The 22,476-nt window shown below is 42.2% G+C and overlaps 1 protein-coding gene across 4 annotated transcripts in view; it reads right to left on the reverse strand.

The window, feature by feature from the left end:
* Positions 1-22,476, reverse strand: part of brinp1 (bone morphogenetic protein/retinoic acid inducible neural-specific 1) — a 375,763-nt gene that overhangs the window by 97,569 nt on the left and 255,718 nt on the right. For all 4 annotated transcript variants that reach the window (XM_068012711.1, XM_068012712.1, XM_068012713.1 and 1 more), the window contains exon 3: positions 9,054-9,244. In XM_068012711.1, the coding sequence (XP_067868812.1) occupies positions 9,054-9,244 (191 nt within the window). The remainder of the gene's footprint in view (positions 1-9,053; positions 9,245-22,476) is intronic.

Raw genomic sequence — 22,476 nt, forward strand, 5'->3', positions numbered from 1 at the left:
TTACTGGGCTATGGGGAAAGAGCAGGGAAATGAAATTAATATGATAATATCTTTAAAAGAGCTAGCACAGGCACAAAGAGCTGAATGGTCTCCTTCAGTGCTGTAAGATTCTATGATTATATACAGGTCGCTGAAGGGTAAATTTTCCTCCAGTTGACAATGTCAGATTAAGTGTCAACCTAAGAATGAACCAGCTCTGTCTGACTTTCCAATCACACTAATTTTCATCAACATTAGGAAACATGCACTCTAACTTGTCATACAGTTTTATCATTGAAAATGGTACATAAATAAAGCTCAAAAAGATAATGAGTGGGTGGTACTGACTACAGAGAAAATGATTCTATCGCAGAATTCAAATGGCAATGATCCATGAATTATCCGAATCCTTTGCTAAGGTGATTTTCACTCCCACCCATTACTCTGTTTATAATAATCTTCTGTCAGTGGTACAAGATGAAACTAATGTTTATGTTTAATGAACATGAAAGGTAATGGTAGGAATTATTTTTCAACGTATTCCTCTGCACATCCCTTTGGTTTCAATTAGCAGTTAATGAAACACTGCATCAAATAAGGTTATTGCAGCTTTCTTGACCCTAATTGTTCCATATGACTACCATTCTTTTCCCCAGTTATTGTGCTGCCTTCAATACGGGCATCATTGCATCACATAATCTAAAGTTGCAAACTAACAGGGAGTCATAAATTACTTGACACCTTCCCCGATGGCATGGTAGGGAAATATATGGAACTGACTCACAACAACCTGAAGGTCACAGGTTCTATTCTTAATCTTAATCGAGTTAGCTGAATGAGTCAAACAAATATGAGATGGAATTATAAGGTAGTGGCCAGTGATATGTTGGGTGATTAAGATGCACTTCTTGAAACCACTTGGAAGATGGTTCTCAGCTTTCTGCCCAGGAATGCAGAGTCCCAAAATTCAATGCTGAGGCAAAAGGGGTGGAGACCAACAATGCTGGGTCTTGTTCCTCTTTGCAAATGTCCTGGGGTATCCATGGATTCCCCCTCCGAATAGGAATGGATTGCTTGCTCTTCAAGCAGGCGCAAATAGTCAAATTTCATTTAAAGGAGGCAGGCATCATTATTGTCCTCTCTTTACATGGGGTGGCCATCCTTTTCAAAGCAGTACAACAGGGACTGTGCCTTAGGCTGAATGATCAGACCAGTTCGTAATGGAGGATCAGTGAAGAGGAAGGCAACAAGAAGGTGGAATTCGGAGAAAGGGAAGTACCTTTTCTTTTATGGGATTCAAAGTTTAAGGCTGGAGACCTTCTGGCTGCAGCTGGCAGCCATTACTGCTGCAGCAGTGGTTGGATTTCCAGCCTCTGATTCTATGCATGGGCACTGTACAGGGACAGCAGTGGGGCTGTTAAAATAACCTAAAATCCACCACACCAGAAATACAGGCAGGTGCAGGTCACATCATGCACAGAGCATAGCCAAAAGCGTGCTCCCAGGTGGAAGGGGTGAAGGAAGATTGCAATGCTTGGTTCTGAAATTGCACAGGAAGTCTCCTGGTTTCTAGCCATCAATCCAGTGGGAGCCTGGTAAAGCCTGCAGGGAATGGCACCTAAACTTGAGAATGACCATTTCTGCCTTTTCCCCGGGGTTCCTCCAAGCTCCTGCTTGAGTTATAACAGGACTTTGGCATGGAAGAATCCCAATATATTTTCTGAGCTCATATGTTTTGATGGTGCGAAGGAAGACGAGAAGAAAGGTAGGGACAAACATGCGAGTTGGTAATGCAGTTGGCCCAGCACTCCTGGATTAACCATGGTGATAAAAAAGTGCCGATAGATGAAGGTAGGATTTGTGAACCCTTCCACTGAAGGCAGTAACATTGCTCATATTATGGATACAATACATTCCCAATTAAAGACCATCGCTCCCTTTACTCATGGTTGGAACTAGCTGGCAAGCTGCTCAGCAGTCTGCATTAGCATTTCAGTGGCATCTGCAGACTGAAACTACCTTGCACCATCGGTCCCCAAAACAATGGAATTGAATCCACTGATTCAGCTACAAATAGAAACCAACAGAGTATAGCACACTTCAGGACATCGGGGCATCCCAAAGTGCTTTACCTCCAATTAAATACTTTTGAAGAGTAGTCACTGTTGTAATATAGGAAATACAGTGGCCAATTTGCACACAGCAAGATCCCATAAACAGCAATATAATAATGCTGGTAACAATACCCGCAATAAATCCCCTAAAACAGGCAAGGAAATAGTTGAATGCTAAACTGGAAAGGTTTCAGATGTAATAAATCATACCTTGGCATTCTTAACACATTGAAAACAGTATTGCAAGCATTTTATTTTTGGAGTCTTTATACATTTGATAATCCCATTCCTAGAACATTTTGGAAAGCACTTTAAACAAAATCAATTTCCTCTGTGATGTGCGATTTGCAGTTTGAATGTGTACCAAACCTTTGAGTTCAAACTCTGCCACATTATGTATGCATGAGATTGAGAGGGAGATCAGACTGAGGAACTGCAACATATTCTAACATCACAATGAAACAGCAATTAAGGTTTTCAGAATAAAGGTCAAGTGTTACCCATTGGTATCAAACAACAGAAATGGCACAGTCAACATACTCCGCACTCCTACTGATAGTCAATAAGCGTCACCTTGCTACATCTCTCTTACGCCCAATATAAGTTTGCCAGCATCACCAACAGTCACGATTTTGCTACGAGTCCCTGCAATTTGCATAAGGTCTTGTAACGCTCTCACAAAAAATGAAAAGTTTAACAGGCAACTTTCCACATTTAACTTCCCCACACGAATCACAAGTATTAGCAATTTGAATAAAGCACCAGACATGCAAGTACTGATCTACACTTTAAAGTTTAGTTGCTTCAGTTAAACAATGTCTCATAGCAAAAAATTAAACATCAATTTGTAGACTGTGGAATTACTACTTATTCACACAAAAAAAGTTGCAATATTTATGTTCAGCTAGTTACAAGTTGAAGAGAAGGGTAAAACTGCCAAAACAGTTGCTCGATTTGAAATATTGAAAAATATTAAATATAGATTTAAGTTAATTGGCAAAAGAGCCAGAGGTGAGATAAAGACAATTTTATTTATGCAGTGTTAGGACCAAAGTGGGAGAAGTGCAGTTTTTTTTCTTCTAGTTCCACTTCTCCACAGGTCACAACATATATTTAAATGTTTACCCAGTTACTGATACAGTCAACATAGACTTTATTTTATCCCAGATAAAATACACTGAACAGGTTTCTTTAATAAACAAAATTATCAGTTTATTATAAAACAAGACTTAACCAGTAACAAAGCAAAGCATTACCACACAGATTGAAATAGCAAAGTTCCCTTTTAACCTTAGCCCCACCCCTTCTCCCCCACCCCACCCCACACACGGACACTCAGCGGCGAACCGAAAAATAGATTTTCTCTTTCGAGCTCTGCTATAAAAAAAAGATAAAAAAGAATACTTTGGCCAAACACTTGCTAATTGTTTGAGAAAAAATAAGAGAAGATATGTAAAGATGTCAGTTGTCCCTTCTTGGTTTGGCGTCTTAAATACATGTAGACAGCTTTCACTGAGATCATTCTGAAACAGTTCTTTTCAGTTAACATTGAAGATTAGTTTGGCAAGCTTTTCAGCAGAAATGTGACAGCAGGGGTTTCTGACAGGCTTTTCAGGAGAAATGCAGAATCAGTTTCTCTAATTCTTACATTTGATTCTCAAGAATCTTGATGGCTGGCACACACATGATGGGCCAAAGGGCCTGTTTCTGTGCTGTATGACTCTATGTCTCTAAGAGATGGAAGAGGATGCTGATGGTGACTTCTCTCTTGGCTGGCTTTCTCCAACTGCCTTCAAAACAGTTCACATGCCAACACACTGTCCAAAGCGAAACCAAAAACTATATCTCAAGAGTCAAGCCTCCTGACCCCTATAAATCTTGATCTGTCACTTCTCTGTAAACATCTCCCCCAAGTCAAAAAGCCCCTGCTGCATATTTATCTGAAGGCAGGTGACTTCCAATATGTGTTGTTTACAAGTTAAGTCTAAAAGACCTTCCGATGAGCTCTGTTCAATTACCCCCAGTGAAAAAAAAAAATCCATGGAATCCATTTCAGTTTTCCCAAACAAAACAATGTCCATAATTCTAAAATACATGAGTCCTCAAAAAAAAACTTAACAAAAAATATAGAAGCACCATCATAACATCAGTGAGTTATGACAATGTGGAATGCACTGCCTGAATTCGGGTAATGGAAGCAGATTCAATAATAACTTTAAAAAGGGAATTGAATAAATACTGGAAGGGGAAACATTTCTGGGCTATGGGAAAAGAACAGGGAGTTGGATTATTTGGATAGCTCTTTCAAACAGCGGGCACAGGCATGATGGGCTGAATGCCCTCCTGCGTGGTAAGATCCTATGATTCCATTTTTGTTATTTTTTTGTGTTAATCAACTGGACGGGGAGAATCCCAGTGCCAGGGAAGAAAGTATTTTCCAAATGTTGTCACCCAAAAGTATGAAGTATCAAGCAAACAAAAGAATGGTCATATAGAGCAAACTTGATTTGTCTCCAGAATAGCATCCCACATCATTCATCCTTCCAGCCTGTTTGAGTGAGATTGATGATCAGTGCTGAATATTGTTTCATGCTGTATACCTAGGCTTACCATGACTCAGCCTGGGCCACAATGCCCAACTTGTTTCAAGTTGGACAGCTGACAATATGAATATGAATCCAGATCTGGGGCGAAATAACAGCCTGCAAGTCCACTGCACTCTATGGCCCTCTAGACAATACATTCAAAATACATTTTTCTCTCAGGAAGCATCAGTCACACAGTGCCTGCTTTAAGTAATGAAAGCAGTTTTGGGCTCTAGTTCTCTGTCCACCAATAATCGGTCAGAACCTATTTTAGTCATGACCTTTATATACATTTAGAAAGAGAAGACATTTCCCTTAAAATTATTTCTCTCCCACTGGGATTTGAATCCAGGTTATTCATATTAAAGGACTGAATTTGTAGTGGATTCCACAAAAATAGCATTTTTATTAATTTTATATTTTCAGTTAAATGGATGTTGGTCAAATGGAGCACACCTGCAGAATCCCAGTTAACGTGAACTCAGTGTGAAAATATTCTGGTTAGATGTCCACTAGTTTAAAGCACAGATTTTCAGAGCTTCCAAGGGGCCACTCATATAATTCCATAGGATATAATAATGCTGGTAACAATACCAGCAATAGATTCCCTAAAACAGGCAAGGAAATAGTTGAATGCTAAGCTGGAAAGGTTTCAGATGTAATAAATCATACCTTGGCATTCTTAACACATTGAAAACAATATTGCAAGCATTTTATTTTTGGAGTCTTTATACATTTAATAATCCCATTCCTAGAACATTTTGGAAAGCACTTTTAAAAACAAAATCAATTTCCTCTGTGATGTGCGATTTGCAGTTTGAATGTGCACCAAACCTTTGAGTTCAAATCCTGCCACATTCTGTGTGCATGAGATTGAGAGGGAGATCAGACTGAGGAACTGCAACATATCCACAGATTCACACTTCATCAACATGTGGTCTCACTCAAGGCACACCATTTTAAATCATTTAACGTACAGCAATCAGCGTTGATCACTGCAGGAGTACCTGACTGAATTGTTTGTGAAGTGACAGATCAATCATTCTCAATGTTGTTGGAGAATTGCTTGAAAGGTGAGGATGAGGACTGCTACACTGCCAGTCTGTTTAAACGTTGTAGACACTGTTAAATTCAAGAGATCAACAAAGATCTTGCGGCGTCATTGAAGCTGTTCTTGAAGCTTATGAAATTTACATCAGGGTTATACCTTCTTGTTTTTACTTTTTCCATTCCATACAAACTGAAGGGGTAACATGTTGCCATCAGCTCATCTATTCTACTCAACTAACACTGCTTTAATTATTCACCTGCTGCCACTGATGCTGTTTCTTCAAAAAAGTGTTGCTGTCAAACAATAGAGAGAAATTGTTTTTTTTTTAATAGCGATCAAAGGACTACCCTAAATGAACGTAAAAACAGACTTGTCAAAACGTCAGCTATATAGTGCATTGCCTACTCTCTTGTTAAAAAAAATAGAAAATAAAGCAAGTGCTCTGGCTACTGCACTCCTGCATGCCTTGAGGTCTTTCTGGCTGCTTTGTTTTGCATTAATCTCTGAGGAGTCTCACTGGCAGCTTTTTCTCAACATTTCTCTCTCGCTCAAGAACTCCATCTAGCTTTCCTCTCCCAGCCCTCTCTCAATGTTTCTCCTTGATTACTTTGCATCCGCTCACTCTCTTAAAATTTCTCTCCCAAGTGAAATGTCTTTATTTTGAACTTGGAAAAGATCATACACCAAATCCTGAATATTAATAGAAAATACTGGATGTAATTATAAAACTGTTAGGCTGGTACGAGACACCAACTCACCAGGACAGAATGAAACTAATGCCCATTCCCGGTAAGGCCCATTAACCCCTGTAGAAGCAATTACCCATGTAGAAATTATTACATTTTTAAAACTAAAGGAACACATTCAGAAAGAAAAGTCATATCCATAGAATGCCATGCAGTTCCACCCTGAACAATACTTTTAAAAAAAATTTCTTGGGTTATGGCCATCGCTGGTATGACCAGCATTTATTCCCATCCCTAATTGCCCTTGAGAAGATGGTGGTAGATACTGAGAGGATGTTTCCCCTCATGGAAGAATCTAGAACTAGGGGGCACAGTTTCAGAATAAGGGGTCTACTACTTAAGATGGAGATGAGGATGAATTTCTTCTTTCAAAGAGTTAGTAATCTTTGGAGTTCTCTACCCCAGAGAGCAGTGGAGGCCGAATCATTGAATATATTCAAAGCTGAGTCAGACAGATTTTTGATCTATAAGGGAATCGAGGGTTATGGGGAGGCAGGCAGGAAAGTGGAGTGGAGGCCACGATCAGATCACCTATGATCTTATTGAATGGTGGAGCAAGGTAGAGGGGCTGAATCACAGAATCGTTACAATGCAGAAGGAGGCCATTTGGCCCATCATGTCCACACCGGCTCTCTGAAAGAGCAATTCACTCAGTTCCATTCCCCTGTCTTCTCTCCATGACCCTGCACATTCTTCCTTTTCATATAACTGCATAATTCCCTTTTGAATGCTTCAATTGAACCTGCCTCCACCTTGTTCTCAGGCAGTGCATTCCAGACCTTAAACACTCACTGCGTGAAAAAGTTTTTCCTCATGTCACTTTTGCTTCCCTTATCAAATACTTTAAATCTATGCCCTCTCGTTCTCGATCCTTTCACGAGTGGGAACAGTTTCTCTCCATCTACTCTGTCCAGATCCCTCATGATTTTGAATACCTCTATCAAATCACCTCTGAGCCTTCTCTTCTCCAAGGAAAACAGTCCTGACCTCTCCAATCTATCTTCATAACTGAATGGCAAACTCCTGCTCCTATTTCTTATGTGATGTTCTTATGGTGAACCTTCTTCTTGAACTGCAACAGTCCATGAGGTGAAGATCAGCTCGGTGAGTTGTTAGGCAGAGAGTTCCAGGATTTTAACTCAGTGACAATGAAGGAATGGTGGTGTATGTCCAAGTCATGATGGTGAGACATTTGGAGGGGTACAATTCACAGATGCAGCCGACGAGTTCACGTTTATCGGTTCCATGCATAGCCCAATTCAGTATATAAATGCAGCACCCTCAATTTAACAAAGTGACAGGATGCTCCATCACTAAACAACATTTAAATAAAAGCAAAATGCTGCGGATGCTGGAAATCTGAAATAAAAACAAGAAATGCTGGAACCACTCAGCAGGTCTGGCTGCATCTGTGGAAAGAGAAGCAGAGTTAACGTTTCAGGTCAGTGACCCTTCTTCGGAACTGACAAATATTAGAAATGTCACAGGTTATAAGCAAATGAGGCGGGGGTGGGGCAAGAGATAATAAAGGAGAAGGTGTAGATTGGACAAGGCCACATGGCTGACCAGAAGGTCATGGGGCAAAGTCAAACAATGTGTTTATGGTGTGTTGAAAGACAAAGCATCAGTACAGATAGGGTGTTAACGGACTGTAGATTGGACAGCAGCAAGTACAAACATGAAAAAAACAGTGGGTAAGCAAACTAAGATGAAATGAAATAAACATTAAAAAAATTGTAAAAAATGGAAAAAAGAAAAAATAACTAAAAATGAAAGTAAAATGGGGGGCTGTCATGCTCTGAAATTATTGAACTCAATGTTCAGTCCGGCAGGCTGTAGTGTGCCTAATCGGTAAATGAGATGCCGTTCCTCGAGCTTGCGCTGATGTTCAGTCCGCTCAGTCCGCAAGCAGGACCCTGAGCTTCCGGTTGCTTGCCATTTCAACACTCCCCCCTGCTCTCATGCTCACATCCCTGTCCTGGGATTGCTGCAGTGCTCCAGAGAACATCAACGCAAGCTCGAGGAACAGCATCTCATTTACCAATTAGGCACACTACAGCCTGCCGGACTGAACACTGAGTTCAATAATTTCAGAGCATGACGGGCCCCCATTTTACTTTTATTTTTAGTTATTTTTTCTTTTTTTCTTTTTTACATTTTTTACAATTTTTTTAAATGTTTATTTCATGTCATCTTAGTTTGTTCAGTTTGCTTACCCACTGTTTTTTTCATGTTTGTACTTGCTGCTGTTCAATCTTCAGTCCGTTAACACCCGTGTCTTTCAACACTCCATTAACATATTGTTTGCCTTTGCTCCATGACCTTCTGGTCAGCCATGTGGCCTTGTCCAATCTACACCTTCTCCTTTGTTATCTCTTGCCCCACCCCCGCCTCACTTGCTCATAACCTGTGACATTTCTAATATTTGTCAGTTCCGAAGAAGGGTCACTGACCCGAAACGTTAACTCTGCTTCTCTTTCCACAAATGCAGCCAGACCTGCTGAGTGGTTCCAGCATTTCTTGTTTTTATATACTAAACAACATTTGACTGGTGCTCTAGATAACGACAGAAGCTTACCTCCAAGTATTGCAGATGACAAAACATGAGTTCCGTATTTTCGGATGATGGTGTCAATCACCTGCTGGGTTGAGGGCCTCCTTCCAAGCAAGCGAATGCTTCTCTGGAATTCTGGCATTAGTGGGATAGGGTTCCGGATTAAGTCCCTCCTTTCGACTGCAGTATTTCTCACCTTCCAACGTGCAAATTCTCTGCAATGAAACAAATAATGTGCGTAAAGATGGAGTGATCAAAACTGAAGGTGTGGAAAGTCTAGATAGTCTACTTGAAGGAAACATTTTCGGCTGGACAATTTGGGTAATATCTAAATTATGGGCTGGATTTTGTGTGGCCTCCTGAAGCGGGGTTGGAGGAAGGTGGGGGGGGGGGGGGGGTGGTTGGTATGGAGTATCGTGTTGGTGGCGGTGGAGGGCCCGCCCATTGTTACCCTGTCACCAGCAATCTTCCTGGGACATGATAGGCCGACGATGGCCTTCCCACCCAGAGGCCAACTGAGACCCTTACATGGCCTATTAAGGGCCTCTTCCCGCCCCACTAGGATCTTACCAGCGGCAAGGGGGCCTCCACCATGCGGGGAGGATACTGTGAAACATGTGACACTCCTTGTCAGCTTGGGAGTGGTGGTGGGGGGGGGGGGGGGGGTCTCTCCTTCGTGGGCTATTTGTGGCCCAGGGAGGAGCTCCACCCGGAACAACCACCCCTCCCCCTGGACAGCACAACCCCCTCCACGCCGCCCCCCCCGCCACGCCTGCCTACCTATGGTCTGGGGTTCCAGCGCTGAGACTGAGTCCAAGGCTTATGCAGTACCGGCAGTGGCCACCCTCCCAGTGGTGTTGCTAATATTGCTGAGCTGCTGGCCCTCTGATTGGCTGACAGATCCTGGAGGTGGGAGCCCCATCTTTAAAGGGACGCAGATCTTGGCTCCTGAAACTTTGATTTAAAAAGACCGGAGGATCGCTCCAGTTGGGCACGAAAAGGCAGAGGCAGGGTTCCCCCCGACCTTTCGGCCTGGCGCCGGGAGCCCCGCCTCCAACACAAATCCAGCCCAATGTCTCTTTCTCCTCCTGTGCCCGCCCCACCCCTCCCCTCCAACAACCCCCTCCGTACCACCATCCCCTCATACTGGATTGCTGTATCCTGTCTTTCTTGTTCCAACTCACACACCATCTCTTCCCTTTCCTCTATTACAATGGTATTCATGACAGAGCCCATGGCCATATGCCATCCACCCCTTCTACATCTGTGGTCTTCAACCCATATATTGATGGCCTGCCTGGCTGTGGGATGTGAATAGAGTAAGGAGCCATTTCAGTTACACTCCTTTTTTTGTTTCTTCCAGCAAATTGCATACAATGAGTGTTGGGACCCTATCAAAATACAAGCATCAAAGTTGCACCTATACAAGAACTATGAAATTAGGGATTCACGGGAGACTTTTTGACTTTAGGCATTCGAGTAAAATGGGGGATAGCGAATCAGCAGCCTGTTTTACACCTTCATTTTTTTTCTATTGACTCCTGATTCAATTGCACCCATTTTACAGGTTCACACAAAGTCAAGATCTACCCCACTGTGGAATTACAGTTACACCTGCAGGTCACATTGCTCGAAAGCAGTATTCCTGAAAATCACCCTCAAAGACAACCTTTGCAGGCGTTCGGGTGCTTGACAAGAAATTTGCAATTAACTGTTTCAGACTGTGGCCCTATGTCCACTGGGAATTTAATGTGGAAATGGCTGTAGGACCCTTTAGTCGCTGATAAAAAAAAGTCTTTAATTAGAGGAAAGTTGAAAGTGGCTTTTGGCAGATTTATAGTTAATTTTAATTGAAATGAGATCAGCATATTGCATGTGGAAAAGCTAGAACAAAAGAAGAGAAAGGGCAGAACAGAAAATTGAAATGGAATACTAAAGCTATCTATTATCTTGTGATTCACTTTATAGTCACAGAACACAGGAATGTATTTTGCACAAACTATAACGTATGTATATATAATAATATACATGAGAGCATTATTTATTACAATATATAAAAGAGACTGCATCAAACAGTTCTATAACCCACTATCTAGGTAATAGTGATCATAATATTATAAGGTTTATAAGTGATATTATAAGTGATCATAAGGTTTAAAGGAATTATGGAAAGGGACAACACCTTCCAAATGCGCGACCTCTACCAACTAGAAGGACAAAGGCAGCAAATGCATGGGAACATCACCACCTGCAAGTTCCCCTCCAAGTCACACACCGTCCTGACCTGGAACTATATCGCTGTTCCTTCACTGTTGCTGGGTCAAAATCCTGGAACTCCCTTCCTAACAGCACTGTGGGTATACCTACCTCTCATGGACTGCAGCGGTTCAAGAAGGCAGCTCACCAACACCTTCTCAAGGGCAATTAGGGATGGGCAATAAATGCTGGCCTAGCCAGCGACGCCTACATCCCATGAATGAATAAAAAAAAGGATAAAGAAAAATCAAAGTGAAAACACACAACTGGAAGAGATCCAATTTCAATAGTTTGAGAAGGGGTTGAGCACAGGTGTCCAGAAACAAAGATGGCCAGGAAAACAGTAGATGAACAACAGCAAGCCTTCAAGGAGATAGTTTGTGTATAAAACAAGCATATTCCCATAAGGAAGAAAGATGGGGCATCCAAAACAAATGCAGAGGGAACTTGAAAAAGGGAAAAGAGAGAGTAGGAGAAAAGATTAGTTGGTAACAGAAAAAGGAACCCAAAAATCTTTTATAAACATATAAAAAAAAGGGTATGGTTAAATGCATGGTGGGGTCCGATTAGGGACAACAAAAAGGAAATCTTCTTGTGTAGGCAGAGGGCATAACTGAGGTACTGACTGAATACTTTGTTTAGTTTAGTTTAGTTTAGAGATACAGCACTGAAACAGGCCCTTCGGCCCACCGAGTCTGTGTCGACCATCAACCACCCATTTATACTAATCCTACACTAATCCCATATTCCTACCATATCCCCACCTGTCCCTATATTTCCCTACCTACCTATACTAGGGGCAATTTATAATGGCCAATTAACCTATCAACCTGCAAGTCTTTGGCATGTGGGAGCATGTGTTTTTACAAAGAAGATGATGTTAATGTTGCAGTAGAGGAGCAAGGAGTAGAGATAATGATAAGATGATAAAACGGATAGAAAAGAAATCTTAAATAGGTTGACCAAGCTCAAAGCTAACATGTTACCTGGTCCAGCTGAGCAGCATCCTAGGTTGCTGAGGGAAGATAGGTTCGAAGCAACAGAAGCTCTGACTGCAAACCTTCAATGCTCCTTGGATATGGTGGGGGTGGGGGGTGGGGGTGGTGCCAGAGGACTGGAGGATTGCAAGTATTACACCCCTGTTCATAAAAGGGGAGATGGATAAACCTGGTAACCACAGGCCAATCAGTCTAATGCCAGTGGTGGGAAAACTACTAGAGACCATTGTCAAGGAAAAAAATAATTCTCAATTGGAGAAGCATGGGTTAAATAAGGGGCAGCCAGCACAGATTTATTCAAGGCATATCATGTCTAATTAATTTGATTGAGTTCTATGATAAGGTAACAGAGAGGGTTGATGAAGATAGTGCAGTAGATATTGTAAACATGAACTTTCAAAAAGGATTTGATAAATAACCGCATAGCAGACTTATTCGGAAAATAGAAACGTGGTAATAAAGGGACGGTGAAAAGTTGGGTATGTAATCAGCTAAGGGATAGGAGGCAGGGTGTAGTGGTGAACAGATGTTTTCTGACTAAAGAAAAATATGCAGTAGGGTCCCCAGGGGTCAGTGTTAGCATGTTTGCTTTTTTTGTTATATATAAATGACCTAGATTTGGGTATTGGGAGTACAATTTAGAAGTTAACATATGATACAAAATTGGCAATGTAGTAAATAGCGAACAGGATAGTGGTAGACTTCAGGAGGACATAAACATACTGATGAAAAGGGCAGATACATGACAGATACAATGCAATCTGGATAAGTGTGAAGTGATGCACTTTGGGAGAAACAACATGAAGAGGCCGTATAATCTAAGGTTGTGTTTGCTGACAACGCAACCACTAGGTGGCGCAGTACTTGTACATGCGCAAATGCAGTCTCATGCACTAAAATGTCACTGTCTGCGACGTTTTTGGCAGCTGCCAGTAGTAAAGATGGCATTGTTCAATTTATCGCAAAAACAAAAGCAAATGAAACCCAAATGCCCACAGTGGCTGCGATCGCCACCTCCATCCCACCCCCAACAGTACCCCGCTCCCTCCTGTCATCACGCTTCTCTTTGCCACTGCCTCCCCCACCCTTGTGCTTGCTGCTTGCTCCATACCTTGCCACTTCTGCCCCCTCAGCCACTCACGATCCGCTTCACGACTTCCTCACCCCCCCTACTGTGGGCCACTCGATCCCAGCCTCACCGCCTCCTCCCCTCTGCTCTGCCTCTGTTCCCTCCTGCTTCTGCTCCCTGCTCCATCCCACTCACAGTCTCCCTCACCTCCCCTGCCTATATTGTCACACTCTCTCTCTCTCTCTCTCTCCCCCCCCCACTTTCCCCATACGGGGAAGAAAGGCAGTGATTGCGGGAGGGAGCAGGCAGCAGAAGCGGGAGTGAGCGGCAGACAGGTGGGGGGAGTGGGGCAGTGAAGCGGGGAGCGTGCAGCTGAGGGGGAGAACTGTTGAGAGCGAACGGCGAGCAGATATTGCATTATTCAAATTAGTCCTGGCAAGCCGGGTGCTGACGTAGGCTGCGCATGCACAACACCATACTAACAGCAAGGGTCCATTCTGCACATGTGCAAAGCTGAGAGCGCTCTGATGACATCGGCACTGGACTGCGTTGTCAGGAGTCACTTTGATAATCTAAATGATAATATTTTGAGCAGCGGGACCAGGGGTGCATATTCACAAATCCTTGCAGTTGGCAGAGCAAGTTGATAAGGTAGCCAAAAGGTATAGGGGATAGATGGCTTTGTAAATAGCAATACTGAATAGAAAAACAAGGACGTCATGTTAAACCTTTACAAATCATTGATTCGGCCTCATTTGGAGCATTATGTACAATTTTGGACACCAAAGTTTCGGAAGGATGTCAAGGCCTTGGATAAGGTACAGAAGTTCACCAGGATGAGACCAGGGATGAGGGACTTCAGTTAGTTGAGAGTTTGGAGAGCTGGAATTGTTCTCCTTAGAGTAGAGAAAGTTGATGGAGACCTAACATAGGTATTCAAAATTATGAAGAGTTCTGATGGAGCAAATGGAAGAAAGTGGGTCAGTGACCAAAGGTCATAGATTTCAAATAATTGGCAAAGAACTGGAGGGAAAATGAAAGGAATTTTCTTCACACAGATGTTGTGAAGCTCTGGAGACACCAGCTGAAAGTGTGATGGAATCAGGTCCATAGGAACTTCCAACAGACAATTATTGGACATGCACTTGAAGAAAATGAATTTGCTGTGTTATTGGGGTAAAGCTGGGTCATGGGACTAAATTAAACAGTTCTTGTAAAGGTCAGGCTGAATGGTCTCCTTATGTGCTCTAAGATTCTACGACGTCATGATGCTAAAAGTATTATGATCAATACTTCACGCAACTTTTTCACACAGCGAGTGGTTAAGGTCTGGAATGCACTGCCTGAGAACGTGGTGGAGGCAAGTTCAACTGCAGCATTCAAAAGGGAATTAAACAGTTATATGAAAAGGAAGAATGTACCAGGTTATGGGGAGAAGGCAGGGTAAAGGTCGGCTACCCGACCCAAACCCAACAGGACCCGACGACATGTGTCGGGTTCAGGTCAGGTCGGGTTGCACTTCCGGGTCCGGCATTCGGGCTCAGATCGGGCCGGGTCGAACACACTCTATTACAGGTAAGTGGCTCCAATGTTAATTTAATTTTTGGACTAGAAAGGTGGTTTTGTTACAGTTATTTTAAGCTTGTGCAGATCAACAACAAAGAAAAACGGAAGGTAAGTTAACTGATGGTTGGGTCAGGTCGGGTCGGGTGCGGGAAAAAATGGAAGGACTTGGGCCAGGTCGGATGTGGTTCTGTCGGGCTCGGGTCGGGTTTTTGTTTGCAGACCCAATCAGGCCTTTAGGCAGACGAATGGGACTGAGGGAGTTGCTCTTTTGGAGATCCTGTGTGGACACGATGGGCCGAGTGGCCTTCTTTTGCGCTGTAACAATTCAGTGATTCTGTGATTCATAGCAAAATAGCCATCTCATTGCCAGGACAACTGAACCTGGCACCATCTCCTTCCACCATCTAATAAATTCATACCATTCTCAGTCTAAAATACAAGCTACTGCATGACTGAATTATAGGGCTGGAAGAAAATTTTAGCTGATATAAAGAATGAAAAAAGAGAAAATGCCTTGAAGGAAAAAAAAACTCCAGAAGTTCCCATCAACTCAGGTGGTAAGTAGTTTGATACTATGCTGTAGTAACCAGGAAGGTGACAAGTTTAATGGTGACCTAACTGATCTGCTCCAGGATAACCTGAATACCCATCAGCTCAGAAGGATTAGCCAGATATGTCCACAGCTCTTTCATCACCATCCAGTAGCTGCTTGTGCTGAGTGGAGTTTAGATGAGATTAGGATCTGCCTCAGCTGTGAAGCCCCCACTGTCAAACAACCTGCTGGTAATCACTGTTGAACCTCAAATGTGATGAATAGCCATGTGGTCAGCGCTGGGGGATTGGCGGTGCCTGTAGCCTATCCCTCAGCACAAGTCAAACCACCTCTCCTTGACATTCACTGCCAATGTCATTATCAAAGCCTCCATTATCAATATCTTGGAGGGTCACCATTGACCAGAAACTTAAGTGGACCAGCTACACAAATACTGTGGCTACAAGAGCATGTCAGAGGCTGGGAATTTTGAGGTGACTAACTCACCTCCTGAATTCCCAAAATCTTTCGACCATCTACAAAGCAAGAGTCAGGAGTATGATGGAATATTCTCCACTTGCCTGTATGAGTGCAGCTTCAACACTCAAAAAGCTGAACACCATCCAAGACAAACCTGCTTGGTTGGTACTCCATCCACCACCTTCAACATCACGCCACAATCAGCGCACAGTGGCTACAGAGCATATTATCTACAAGATGCACTGCAGCAACTCACCAATGCTTCTTCACCAGCACTTTCCATACCTGTGACTACTACTAACTAGAAGAACAGGGACACCAGATACATGGGAACACCACCACGTGCAAGTTCCCCTCCTAGTCACACACCATTCTGACTTGGAAATATATTGCTGCTCCTTCATCATTGCTGGGTCATAATCCTGGATCTCCAACTTAACATCACTGTGGGAATACCTACATCACATAGACTTCAGCAGTTTGTTATGGACAAATAGAAAGAAGTCTACGTGGTTCCGACTGTTCACCTCCCAACTGACGGCAATCGTGTATTGATAAAATGTGGCATGTCTTTTGGGTCAAATAAACATACAAACAACAGGTTTTCTCATAGGTTAAAAAACTTTATTTTTACACAATTCCTGAAATGGTTTCCACCTCACTCATGCACACATTCACTCACACACACATACAAAAGAATAGATAGAGAGAAAAAGGTTAATTAATTTTAATTTCAAAATGAGGTAGGTGTTTGTGGTTTATGGTAAACCAGTTGAATTCTCTCAGGAGGGCAGTCTAATTTAAAGGTGCAGACCTTCTTGTTTGTAGTCTTGAAGTTTTTAAAAATTCTTTCATGGGATGTGGGCATCATGATAATGTCAGAAATTGTTGCCCATCCCTAATTGCCTTTGACAACTGAATGGCTTGCTCGGTCATTTCAAAGGGCAGTTAAAAGTGAATCACATTGCTGTGGGTCTGGAGTCACATGTCGGCCAGACCAGGTAAGGAGGGCAGATTTTCTTCCCTAAAGGATATTATTGAACCAGATTTGTTTTGTTGTTGTTGAGGTGTTGTAGATTTTCTGGTGGTTAATGCTTCCAATTGGAGGTGGTGGTCACTTTACATTCTCTACAGCAGTAGGTTAAAGTGTAGAATTAGCAGCAGGGCTTCTTCCTTGCTTCGCTGAATTTCTTTCACAGTCCCTGGCTGGACTGCTTTCTGAAGGTGTTGGCTTGATCTCCCCCTCTCTCTCCAGAGGGTTACCTTTTTAAGGTAAAACTTCATCACAATAGTACTTCTGATAGGAGACACATGGCCTGCTCCCCTGGTGTGACCACACAATGAACCAGGATGTGGAGACCATGGCTATTGATTGATATCTGAATTGGGATCATTCTGTTAACATGGTGCTATTTCACACCTATTCAGTTTTTGTTAGGGCTGTGAGTCCATCTGTCTTCATATGGACATATGAACATATGAATTAGGATCAGGAGTAGGCCACTCGGCCTCTCGAGCCTGCTCCGCCATTCAACAAGATTATGGCTGATCTGATTGTAACATCACTCCACATTCCCAAATACTCCCCAATAACCTTCCCCCCCCTTTGCTTCTCAAGAATCTATCTACTTCGGCCTTAAAAATATTCAAAGGCTCTGCTTCCACCACCTTTTGAGGAAGAGAGTTCCAAAGAGTCACGACCCTCTGAGAGAAAATATTTTTCCTCATCTCTATCTTAAATGGCCACCCCTTATTTTTAAACAGTGACCCCTAGATCTAGATTCAGCCACAGGGGGAAACATACTTTCCATATCAACCCTGTCAAGACCCCTCAGGATCTTATACATTTCAATCAAGTCGCCTCTTACTCTTCTAAACTCCAGTGGATACAAGCCGAGCCTGTCCAATCTTTCCTCATAAGATAATCCGCCCATTCCAGGTATTAGTCTAGTAAACCTTCTTTGAACTGCTTCCAATGCATTTACATCTTTCCTTAAATGAGGAGACCAATACTGTACACAGTACTCCAGCTGTGATCTCACCAATGCCCTGTATAGCTGAAGCATAACCTCTCTACTTTTGTCTTCAATTCCCCTTGCAATAAACGATAATACTCTATTAGCTTTCCTAATTACGTGCTGTACTTGCATACTAACCTTTTGCAATTCATGCACTGGGACACCCAGAACCCTCTGCATCTCAGAGCTCTGCAATCTCTCACTATTTAGAAAATATGCCTTTTTTTTTATTCTTCCTGCCAAAATGGGCAATTTCACATTTCCAGAATCCTTTGTTAGTTCATTCATGTCAATTAGAGTCATCATTATGCAATAGTGCTGTCTTCAGTTTCAAAGGGTTCCTCCCCAGAGCTATTTCAGACAAGGTTAATGAGTTCCATCTTGTAGATAGGTTTGTTGATTTCTAGTGTAGGAGGGGGGCTCACATGACCACTACTCCATTTTGACTGTGGTACATGTATCCATGTTCTTGTGGTTTTGTTTAACAGTTGATTTTTTAATTCATAATTCTTCCATTTCATTGTTCATTTCATCACAACTCCTTCCATGCATGACAAGTTCAAGAAGGCAGCTCACCACCACCTTCTCAAGGGTCATTTGAGATGGGCTATAAATGCTAGCCTTGCCAATGACTTTCCCATCACATGAACGAATAAATGAATAAATGTCACCGTCTTCAGGAAAAGAGACAAGAACAAAATGGGAAAGGAGAGCAAAAACAGTGCTTGTTCCTCAATCAGAATGGGACTGTTTTTAAATTCTTTTTGGTACGGTACTTGAATGTGCATCATTTTTTCATCTTTCAGAGAGAAGGGAAGATTTTGTGAAAAATTATTGTTCAGGTCTCTAGCCAATGTTAAAAAACCTTATATAATAACCTTGAGGAACATAGGAACAGAAGTAGGCCATTCAGCTCCTCAACCCTATTCCGCCATTCAATTAGCTGACCTGCATCATAACTCCATCTGTAGATTAGCAAGCATTGAGGTGATGAGTGAGCATGACAACTGTATCCTTTCACCAAATTTGTGAACAAGAGATGCACAATAATGTGATAACAGATGGTTGTCATATTGCCAGCTTTATAAATGCTTTAAAAAATGGGGTTGAGGAAAAGGAGACTAGATGACCCCAATTATTAGAATGCTGCCCTTTCATCTCTGGAACAAGCAACATTATTTCTGGACCTTCATTTTTGTATATATAAAAGTAGTTTATAACTGACAATAATTTAATTTTACGTGCATGTGTAAATGAGGGTGTGTGTGTGTGTGTGGAGGGGTGGGGGAGTGGATGGGTACGGTTGTGGGAATGTGTATGTGTGTGTGTGTGTGTGTGAGAGAGGAGGTGTTTCTGGGGTGGGGGAGGAGAGCACAAATGATTAAGAATTTTTTGTCATATTTAATGATGTAAGATTGTGCATTAATTGTGTGCATGAAGTCCCTTAATTGTCGATGGAATTCAGCACTCCCCAGATTTCTATCCAATTCACAGACTCAGAACTGGACTCATATTACAGATAATAGTGCAGAGAATAGGCATCATTAAACATATGCAGCAGAGGCAAATGAAAAATTAATACAAATGCCACAATACTTCAATAATGGCTGATGTTGAACTTCACACAGCATCCCCAACTGCAGATTGTCATTAGCGATGCCTTCGGTAATGTCTCAGAGTGGGATTACCCAGTTGTTGTCAAATTGCTGGATTTGTTTTATATTGTAGATTTGAAGCTGCAAAGAACTGGAATGAGGTTTCATTTTACTGTGGACTCTCACTGCCAATCAAAAGGACATGTTTCATTGCATTGACAGCCATGGCACAATGTGTCAGCCATGGCTCAGTTGGTAGCACTCCCGCTTCTGAGTCAGGAGGTTTTGGGTTAAGTCACACTCCACCAGAGAACAAAAAATCTAGCTGACACTCCAGTGCAGTACTGAGGGAGTGCTGCACTGTCAGCATGCTGTCTGCGCTCTCAGGTGGACGTAAAAAATCCCATGGCATTATTTTGAAGAAGAGCAAGGGAATTCTACCTGTGTCATGGCCAATATTTATCCTTCAAGCAACATCACAAAAACAGATATCGGGTCATCATCACATTGCTGTTTGTGGAAGTTTGCTGTGCACAAATTGGCTGCTATGTTTCTTGCATGACTCAGTGACTACACTTCAAAAATAATTCATTTGCTATAAAGTGCATTAGGATATTATATGGTTTAGTAAGGCGTGATATAAATGCAAGTCTGTCTTTCTTTCTGACATGGACGTATTTAAACCCATGTCTCAATGGTGAAAGTACAGTGGGTTATCACATTGTGCTTTCAGAATGAATAAAAAAAATCAAAAACTATTCATGAGAATCCTACAAAATGTCACATCACATGTCTTCATTCCGCTCAAATACAACTGGGGAACTCAAAATTGTCCATTCATCCCACTCACAGTTGCAGTAGCATGGTAGTTAAGTTACTGAAATTGTAATATGGAAAACATGAGTTCAAATCCCAACAAGGCAGTTGGGAAAATAATTTCAGTTAATTAAATAAATCTGGAATAAAAAGCTAATGCAAGTAATGGTGTGTGGAAAATGGTGTGTGAATTGTTTGGGGGAAAAAAAACAACTTGCTCACTAATGTTCTTCAGGGAAAGAAACCTGCTCTCCTTACCTTGACTGGCCTGTATCTGACTCCAAACTCACAGCAAAGTGCTGCCTAAAATGATCTAACTAGTCACTCAACTATCACCACCACCTCTTCAAGGGCAATTATGGTTGGCTTTGACAGCGATGCCTATATCCCATGAATGTATAAATAAAAAAATTCCATTATATTCCAATGTGTGTTAAAGCTTTTCTTTTAGAGTAAAGTTAATCTTCAGGATGCAGTAATCTTATCTTTGTACATTGCTTTTGAGGTTCTTGCTGAAATCAATATGAAAAATTACATTGGCCCCATTTGACCTGTTGTAATTACTTCATCCCAGTCTCTTTTTGAGGGCAATTACATTTTATTGCCATTAATCATTGATACACTCTCTTTGCTTCTCAATCAGCCCCAGTGCAACCCTTGGTTCATTTGAAGTTTATGAAAGTGACCTATACATTGACTTTTAGATTATTGCAAATGGATGTTTCAGCTTTCATTCAAATTCTTATTGCTTTCTTTGTCTTGGAGATAAAACGATTCCAATGAAAGGAGTAATTTTAACCTAACATACCCGGCAGGAATAGGGCAGGTTTGGATTGCACTCTCCCACTTTATACACCACCTAATTTTACTCCCCGTTATATGGGGTAGGGTTTTAAAAGGGCTCCCAGGGTGGCACAGTGGTTAGCACTGCAGCCTCACAACTCCAGGGACCCGGGTTCGATTCTGGGTACTCCCTGTGTGGAGTTTGCAAGTTCTCCTTATGACTGCATGGGTTTTCATCGGGTGCTCCGGTTTCCTCCCACAGCCAAAGACTTGTAGGTTGATAGGTGAGTTGGCCATTGTAAATTGCCCCTAGTGTAGGTAGGTGGTAGGGAATATGGGATTACTGCAGGGTTAGTATAAATGGGTGGTTGCTAGCAGGCACAGACTCGGTGGGCCGCAGGGCCTGTTTCAGTGCTGTATCTCTAAAATAAAACAAAAAAAAACCATCTGTGTTCCCATTGGATGGGTTAGGCTAAATTTACACCACCCACCACAAATTCGTACATTACAGTCTCAATCTGTGGCACAACACCCCAAATGCAGATTAAAGTGATGCTGTGTTCAAAAGTGATATTTGTGAATGTTTTGGCACATATTTGGAGTCTGGTACTTTTGGTTGTTTCTGGTAGTTAGAGTTAACCCTGCTGTTTCTGTGCTGGTGTGCTGATGTTTCAAACAGACACCATCACAAAAATCAGTGGCACAGCAGGTTGATGTTGCAAAAAAGTGTGAGGCAACCTCCAGAAGACAGTGTAACACTTTTCAGTGTTTGCATCCACAGTACAGTTTAACATCAAGTTAAACTGATTCCCAAGTGTTCCATTTGATCTCATACTCCCGTTAGCTCTCTGCGAGACATTTTTTACACCCGCCCAGCAATAGTGGAGCACAAAACCAGCAATATAACTTGTATATAACAGCTGCACATCATATTCCTTACATACTGTTTTGGCTAGGCTGAGTTTTCTCAGCCCATTAGAGATGGGCTGGGAGGCAGGAGGACTAGCGATATGGTGGGGGGGGGGGAATGCATCAGGGGAAGAGCCCGATGTCTTCCCACCACCATGGCAAATTGCCAGCGGCGGGAATTTAGCAGTGCGGTCACCCACCAGGTGGCCAACTGAGTCACTTAATGGCTCAGTTAAGGGCCATTTCCTACATCAATTTTTAAGCTTAATGTTGTTGTTAACGCTTGTTTACATTTATTTATTTTATTTGAGATGTTGAAATTGAAAGTGGTGACAGTAGAAGCAAAGGTGAACTGTTGCTGGAAAATCGGATTGAACCATGTATCACAAGAGATGGCGATTATGTTGAAGCCTAGAAATTTGAAC

This window comes from Heterodontus francisci, chromosome 32, assembly GCF_036365525.1.
Source record: "Heterodontus francisci isolate sHetFra1 chromosome 32, sHetFra1.hap1, whole genome shotgun sequence".
NCBI lineage: Eukaryota > Metazoa > Chordata > Chondrichthyes > Heterodontiformes > Heterodontidae > Heterodontus > Heterodontus francisci.